Raw genomic sequence first — 8,662 nt, 5'->3', positions numbered from 1 at the left:
GTGGCCACAAGAGGGAGCCATACACTGTCTGCTCTTTCTGCAGACCAGTTGTTAAGTAGAAGAAGCTTCGTCTGCCAAAGATTTATTAAATTCATCTGGATATATAAAATAACTAGACCTGTTTAGTTGGTCTTGTGTCATTTTTATAAACTTTTATTCGTTACATCTGTTTCATTTAATGTAGAATTTCACGATGCATTTCCGTTTGATCGTTTTAAACAGCTTTAGGCCTGAATAAATTTATTATCTTTCATCCGTCCAATTTATTTTCTTTTTTAAGGGAGATTGATTGACTTTTCATTTTGTTTGTTTTATATTTTCTTTGTTTTTCATGATTAATTTTGTTTCCCATATTATCAGCTTTCTTAAATTTCGTTTTTTGTTCATTTTTCAAACATATTTACCGAAGTAAATAAATGTCAAAAATATCTACGTTTGTTTAATCTTTTTACTAAATGCTGTTTTTTTGCTTGTATCGCAGTGACTGTATGATGTAAAACCACTGAACTGCTTTTTTTCCTGTTTTAAAAAAAAATAATTCTCTAAGCAAAAATAGCTTTATTGTGAGCGTATTGTCAATGTTCGTTGATTAAAATGAATCTTTTTAAAGAGATCTGATGGACATCTGGGAGTTTTACTCAATATTTGATGTGATTGATCTACTTTTTATCACAAGACTGTAAAACACGGAAATCCTTCTGCTGATGACGTCAGCGAAGGGGGGGGGGGGACATTTATTAATCGATCTCTTTAAAAAACAAATCCATACTTTAGATGATTTCAACCTGAATGACGCGGTGATCAGAGTTCAGTTGACGCTGGCCGCTGCGCTGTAATTACCTGCAGCGGGACAAAAGGTGAGTCATGCGCAAAGTCCAGCTGGCCAATCAGCGCTCAGGATCGACTCCAGGAAACGCAGTCCTTGTCCAGCACCTGCTCAGCCTGAAGTGGGACAAACAGCTGCTACACCTGAGACAACTTCTGGTTTTCTGATCGGGACAGTGTGCGCACAGCAGCGATGGTTTGCGGAGGATTCATTTGCACCAAGAACGCGCTTTCTGCGCTCAACGTCCTTTATATTGTGAGTATCTCTGACGAAATTCCGGAGTTTATCTTTGGGAGGAGGTGAAAGGCTGGAAAATGGCAACCGGGCTGATCGGGAGGTTTTACCTGCTGTCATTATTCAAGAAGTCCTAAAACCAGGCAGCAGGTGATCAGCGCTGTCTTCATGTTCCTGCTGCTGCTTTATTCAGTCTGCTTCACTTGGCGTCTAACAGCATAATTAAACATCAACAAAACTGACAGAAACTTTTTTTTAAAAATCTCTGAGCTTTACATTAAGAGTCATAATATGGCGTCATGTTTAAGATTAAACTCCTCTGTTTTTCTGCTCCTAGGAAACACTAAAGGCCAAGGAAATGTCTGGTTAATTGGAGTCTGTTTTTTTTCTGTTGAATATTCAAAAATAATAAAAAATGTGAAAACACCAGGTTCAACATCTGTGAGGATTTAATTAGAGAAAGAAGCTAATATTTATAGACACACCTCTAAATGTCAGTTGAAACCTTTGAGTTGACTGAAACCCATGACAGACTCCACAGTGATGTTGCTGCCCATCCCTTAGTGGGAGCGGAGGCTCATGGAAGCCGAGTAGCTGTTTTAAATAAACACACCTAAGAAATTCAGACCAATTACATAATAGGTTTGAGTGGATAGGGGGCAAAAGGTTCAGAGAGGTTGTGACAAACAACCAAACTGAAAATGTTCATTATGCAGCTGCACAATGAGAACAAAGTTCTGCAGTTGGGTTAACCTGCGCTTGGAGATGGAAGCTTGTGATGAGCCGGTTATCTCACCAGTTTATGAATTTTTTCTGTTTGATAGTAATAAAGTTGTACCAACATGTGATTTTCCATGTTGGTAACCATGGTTACTGTTGATTACAGTAACCATGATTACAGTAATCTGCTGATGTTAAAATATCTCAGCTTCCTGAGAAGTTGGAGGCGTTATTATAAATAATTTCGGTGTCTGGTAAAGATGCCTGGTGTCCGTCTGTCTCCACCTGCTCAACCTGCTTTCCCTGAAGATCCAGAGGCTTAAAGCTGGGCTGTGGCTGCCGCTCCGCCCAGTCAGGAAACTCTCTGACCGCTGTGTTCACCCAGCAGGTCTGGATGCTCCATTCCAATTCTTTGCTGAAATCAGACTTTTCTTTTTTTCTTACTTTGGCCTGGTCTTTTTCATAATTAAATCTGAATGCAGTCAGACTTCTGTGTCCCCAAAACCACCTGCATGCGCAGAAGAAGCCCCTGAGAACCTGAGAGGTCTGGAAGGTCTGTTGATACAACAACAGCAGATCTTTAATGTAATGTGGTGATTTATAAACTAACATCAGTATTTTAAAGTCTATTCTCTGGGCTACAGGGATCCAGTGGAAGAACTGCAGAACTGGGTGATCGCTCCATCTTCCTGGTTTTAGTCAGAATGCCAGCAGCAGCGTTCTGGATCAGCAGCAGCTGGAGGATTGATTTTATTAATTTTTTAGTAAGACTTGTAAAGACACTGTTGCAGTAATCAGTGTGACTAAAGATAAACACATGGATGAGTTTCTCTGATGCAGAGACATTAGTCCTCTGATCCTAAAGGTGATAGAAGTCTGACTTTGTGACCGTCTTTATGTGGCTCTGAAGGTTCAGGTCAGAGTTCATCACTTCTCCCAGATTTCAGCCTGATTTCTGGTTTTCAGCTGTAATAACTGAAGCTGTGTGTGACTCTAGATTGTTCCTCTTTAGGTTCAAAGACAATAACTTCAGTCTTGTTTCTGTTAAGTACCAGTGACCTCCAGGTCGGATGAATCCAACTCATTTGTAAAGATCTGATGCATACCAGATTTAGGACCACATATTCTGGGTGGCATTTGTAAAAATCTGATCTGTGTTGTTCAAAGTGTCATGAAAAGATCAGATGCAGTTCCCATGGGGGCAAAAAACTGGCTTTGGGTCACTTCAGGCTGCAGTGTGAGTGGAGCCTAAGTGGCACGGATTGGATTTTTTTGGAAGGCAAAAGGATTGAATTGAGCCGTTCAGACCGCTGTGAAAAGACCAGCTGTAGGTTGCATTTGCTTGCTGTGTGTCTGTAGCCCCCAGCAACCCTGACCATGCCTGTTCCTTCCTCCTTATCGGGTTTCACAGGAAACGCTTACAAGCTACAGAATGTTACTCTGCTGTGCTGCCAGCCAGCAGGAAGCGACTCTTTGTTAACCTTTCCGCCTGTTGTGTGTTTTTGGACACGGTTATAAAGTGACAGTCATCTCAACACCAGCAGGTTGAAATGCATCAACTGGCCACATGTTGACTCAAGTTATGCTTTTTTATTTTTTGCAGTCCATCTTCCAGGGTTTGTTGCGATGTGCAGTTTGAAAAATGCTAATTTAAATGCTATATTTAAATATTATTATTATATTAGTACTATATTAGTATTTAAATTCTAATTAGTTGAAGATCATGTCCAACTTCCTGAAGTTTCCTCAGGTCGTTTTGGTAGAGGTTCGTTAGCTCAGTGAAGAAAGCATCTAAAAGCAAAATGAAAAAGCAGACGATGTCTAAGTTTGCCAGGAAAACTTATCGAGTTTCTACATCAGTGTCTTTTCTCAGTTTTTATGTTTGGGATGCACTTTGGCAAAATGCAGCTTTTGTCTCTACATTTAGTGGACCGTCAGGATCCACTGAATGAAAGAAACAGCACCAAAGTTTCCTTAATATGCTACTAATAGTTTTACGTGTACAAAAAATATTTGTCCACTAAAATAAAGTTAGAATGTCAAAAGTTCTGCAGGCTGCAGAGCGCGGCAGATGTCACGGTGGTTCAACTTAAAAGCGAAACCACAAAAAACAATCTGCGTTAAAAAGCTCCCATGACCATTCTTCAGTCTGATTATTAATTTTTAGCTTCACTGCATACAAGCATTTAATTTAAGAGGCCAAACAAACTTAACTGACCAGTAACATTTAGGTTTAGGACGTTCAGACGCTCATAGATATGGGTCACGTACAAAATGTTTTGGCACAAGACAGTTAAAAAAAAAAAAAAATTCACAATTTTGTTAATAGTAAATGATCAAATTTAGTGACTAAAATTTTTTTTTATTCAAAGGAAAATCTCAAAGTGCGTAGAACTGTTGCTGTGAAGATGATGGCTCTGATCAATCTAAGGATAACGAACCCAGCAGAACAGAACCGTCCGACACACACTCGCTCCGAGTTCTTCCATTGGTGACGTTCTCCAGCAGAACCGAAGCTGCCATCATTACACACACCTTCATCAAACCTGTCCGATTTGGAGTTGATCTGCTGGTCGTTTTATTTTTCACTCAGAACAAAAGTGACCCACATACAACATGCATCAGAAACAAATCATTTACATTTGAATCAGGTTTTTATATGCAAGTAGTATTTTCAGTCATTTTATGTCTTTTATATAAGTTTGTGTGTGTTACCTGTAAGATGATAAATGTGTCTCAGTTTCGTCGTTTAAGATTAAACGATAACATAACTCTGAAAAACATCTGGTCCTGGAGTTAAAGACTGAAGTCACATTTCGGTGTTTCTTTGAGTTTGGGTGCTTTGTGTGCGCCGCTCACTAACTACAGGAAGATGGCGCTATGCAAACTTTCACACCACGTTCATTTTTCTACATGTCGACTTGTGTATGAAATATGCCATTTTTCTGCGCATCCTCGTTTTATGCATGAGTGGCCTGATTTTTCTGCTCCCCTCAGATGGTGAGTCTGCTGCTGATCGGGGTGGCTGCCTGGGGGAAATGGTTCGGCCTGGTCTCCAGCATCAGCGTGGTGGCGGCGGTCATCGGCGTGGGCGTCTTCCTGCTGCTGGTGGCCTTGGTGGGGCTTTGCGGCGCCCTGAAGCACCAGCAGGTCCTGCTCTTCTTCGTATCCTTTACGTCGGTTCCGGTCCACGGTTCATCTCCTCCCCTTCCAGGATGTCAGAGTTCCTCAACCTCCACCAGTACATGATGATCCTGTTTGTAGTGTTTGTGCTGCAGTTCTCCATCTCCTGCGCTTGTCTGGCTCTCAACACGGACCAACAGGTCGGTCCATCTCTGCTGAATTAAATGATCTAACATTTAGTTGTAAGATTTTTAGATTATTTTCCTTCTGCAAAGCTTTAAAGTTTTTACACATGTGGTTTTACGAATAGCGGAAACTGAACTTTGTTCTAAATGGTACAAACTAGTCCGATTAATCGTGATGATTTATTTATTATGCTGTTGAATTAAGTGGAGCAGAAAAGTCTGAGGTTTCACTTGTTGCTGGTATATTTTAGTGCTACAAATGATCCAATGATTACTAAATGAATGCTGTTGCTGCATTTTAGACAATAAGATGTTTTTCTTATTTTATAAACAGTTATTTGTTGTTCATCTTTTAATGTATTTAATACTGGATAAAAACGGCTTCAAATCTGCAGAATGTGGCCGTTTTGTTTTACCCAATTTAATCTTCAGAATAATCGATTTACTAGAAATAATCGTAAATCAGTGCTCCAGATGTCTGAGGAAGGAGAATCCAGGTCGTCGGCGACCAAAACCTTCAGCCGGGTTCTGATGGTTTGGGTGTGGACCGTTTCCTCACCTTTCAGCAGCGATGAGGCTTTTAGAGCAACGTCTGCTGCCTTCCAGTCCAAAATCCTCTCCAGGTTTTTCATCAAAAGATGGACAACAGTCCTGGCTGAGGAACAGGACGGTTCTGATGGGTTCTGATGGGTTCTGTCTGGTTCTGACAGACGACGTTGGGTCACGTAGAACCGAACTGAGCGACGACCCGTTTTCAGGACAGAATGGCGGCAGCAGCTGTTGCTCCTCATGTCTGTGTGAAAACAAATGCATCATATTTTCATAAAGATCAAAACTGAATGACAGAGAAAACTATGATCATCCTAAGAAAAAAAACTTTATGAGAATAAAGTCAAAATAACAAAGTAGTTTTAATAGTCTATTCTGGTAATATTACAACTTCTTGTAATATTTTCTATTTTTGTTATATTATCTCATGATTTAGATTTTATTCTGTATGATTTCTCCTGATGTTATCATTTTTAATCGACCCTGATGCTGCATTAGAATCGTTTCATTCAGTCGACTGTCTGGGTTTCATGTCTGGTTGTGTGAATTCAGCCTTTGACTCTAAATGTGGTTTCATGACCAGAACCAGCTGCTGGAGGTCGGCTGGAACAAGTCCGAAGTGACTCGGGAAGACGTGGAGAAAACTCTGAACTGCTGCGGCTTCTCTTCTGTTAACCAAAGCGACTCCTGCCCCGCTGTGAGTCAAACCTCTTCCTCCTTCCTCCCCTCTGCTGGAACTCGATGTGTTTTCTCTGACTCTGTCCTGCCGCCGTTCAGCAATGCTTCGCCACCCCGGAGTCCTGCAGGAGCTGCGCACAGATCCTGCAGGAGTACGCCGGCCAGGTGCTGCGCTTCGTGGGCGGCATCGGCCTCTTCTTCAGCTTCACTGAGGTCGGTCGGTCGGTCAGTCGGTCAGTCGGCTGATCGATGCGCCTGGAGGCTCGATGCCTCCAGTCAGGGTGAAGCTCGGTGGACATTTAAAAGCTCTTCCTGTTTGTTCCAGATTCTTGGCGTGTGGCTGACCCATAAGTACCGGAACCTGAAGGACCCTCGATCGAACCCCGGAGCCTTTCTGTAGCCGCTCTGACCGAAGTGAACCCAACATGCTGCGATTCCTGTGGCTCTGTCTGTGGAAATGACTGTTTAGTTTGATTTACTGCAGGATCTGTTGCATCCGTCTGATCAGTCGTCTCTGCTCTTCCTGTTTACCTGTGTAACATGTCACTATCAGTCTCTATTTAAGCTCGTCGTCGTTTTGTCTGTTGGAGTTTAAAGTGGAAATGAAGTTCGTCCCTTTGAGGTGAAAAGAAAACAAATTCCTCTGAAAGCAGTGAAATTTATTTTCTCTGCAGGTTTTTGTTGTCTGCAGTGATTTGTTGTTTAAAACTGTGAAGGAATAAATGAAGAACTAAAATCTGCTTGATTCTTTACTTCTGGAAGCTTTAAGGCCGAAGTTCTCAGTTTGCCTCTTAAGTCATTAATTTGGGAAAAATCAGTTTTATTTGTAAAAGATTAAAGATTTATGTTCTTTTTTTCCAGTTAAATATTCACTCTGACTTTTTTGCTTTAAACAAAGAAACGATTAGTAAAACAAATGAGCTCAGATTTCTGGTAAGTAAATTTTTAATGAAATAAAACTGAAGCAAATGTTTGTGGATCCCAAAGTGGGATTGTGATTAAAATCCAAATCTGATAAACTGCATTCCCCCAGTGTAAGTGGATAAAATATATATTTTTTGACAAGGATCATAACCTGCATAGTTCTCAGTGTCTGATTCTCTTGCATAAAAGGCTGAAACGGCTGCAGCGTTCACCTCCACCTTTCAGAAATCACCATGGAGACAGAGTCACCATGGAGACCGAGACCCCTCACCGGTTCTGTTTGCTCCATTATACCGCGCCGGGCCTCTAACTGGACTGCAGCAGTTTTCCAGGGATCGGCTGGAGCTGCAGGAGGCCGGATCCGATCAGGGATCTGATCAGGGATCCGATCTGATCTGATCCGGTTCTACCAGGATGTGTGAACTTTAAACACTCCTTCTGCAAACAGCTGGACGGGTTACTGACCCGGTCACAGGTTGGGACTGAAGCTACGGGAAAATAAGAGTTTCTTATAAAATCCAACATCCTCATTACAGCTGCTGGTTCTGTGACGGTTTGTGGAGCATCTTCAGGAGTTTGTAGTTTTTAAAAGGTTTGAATCTCACAACCTTCCTGTCCGTCTCCACAAAATACAACTGGACGCAAAATGTGTTTAGCTGGTCATCCTATAAATAAAACTCATTTGAGTCGATTTCAGAAGAAACTTTTAACACATAACAAATAGATTTTGGATTACTAACAAGATTAAGGAAGTTTCATGCAAAATTACTCATAAAATCTATCCTAAGGTGAATTTTCATTCTAGAAGAAAGAATTTGAATCTGTTTACTGATTCACATCCTGAAACTTCTCCACCTGTTCAGGTGTTGTCCTCTTCTTAATGCTTTTGACAGAATATGTTTGTCTTTATCCACAACATAGAAGCAAAATTTATGCTTTTATAGAAATGTCTTATTTAGCCTCACTGGTGAACGGATCCTTAACGAGTTTCTCATAAATCTTTTATTACTGTCTAAATATGGTATTAATTGTTCCAAATGCTCTGAAAGGAAACCATGCTTTAATGGATTTTAAAATAAAGTTAAGTATTATATCCAGACTATGGAAAAAGGTTACTAAAAGTAACTACTAACTAGTTACTAATTAAAGTTGACCTGCTTTTAATGAATGTACTGGTGGAACCCTAGTTTTTCTTGAGGCATACAAATGTTTGACTCAGTGAAGTTCATCATGTCTTGTTTTATGACAGGTGTGTCGGGTTGGCAGGTTGGTTCCTGCAGCTGAGCAGGATGTTGACTCCTGGGCGGTCCAACCGGTTCACCAAGCCGGGCTCGGCTCGGATCAGCTGCGTTTCCTCCTGTCTGCGTGGGCCAATCAAACTACAGCATGTAAACCAAATGTTCTGCTGCCACCTCAGAAATAT

General features: G+C 41.1%; 1 protein-coding gene across 1 annotated transcript; it reads left to right on the top strand.

Moving 5' to 3' along the window:
- Positions 1-890: 890 nt before the first annotated feature.
- On the top strand, positions 891-7,051 carry LOC114139893 (tetraspanin-13). The gene is made up of 6 exons (XM_028009877.1): positions 891-1,081; positions 4,778-4,945; positions 5,023-5,103; positions 6,221-6,334; positions 6,415-6,528; positions 6,641-7,051. Exons 1-6 carry the CDS (start codon positions 1,019-1,021, stop codon positions 6,713-6,715), a joined length of 615 nt encoding a protein of 204 aa, XP_027865678.1. The 5' UTR covers positions 891-1,018; the 3' UTR covers positions 6,716-7,051.
- Positions 7,052-8,662: the final 1,611 nt, after the last annotated feature.

Source organism: Xiphophorus couchianus, chromosome 3 (assembly GCF_001444195.1).
Source record: "Xiphophorus couchianus chromosome 3, X_couchianus-1.0, whole genome shotgun sequence".
In the NCBI taxonomy this organism is placed as follows: domain Eukaryota; kingdom Metazoa; phylum Chordata; class Actinopteri; order Cyprinodontiformes; family Poeciliidae; genus Xiphophorus; species Xiphophorus couchianus.
The sequence above is the reverse complement of the archived record's forward strand: the minus strand, read 5'-3'. Positions and strand labels throughout refer to the sequence as shown.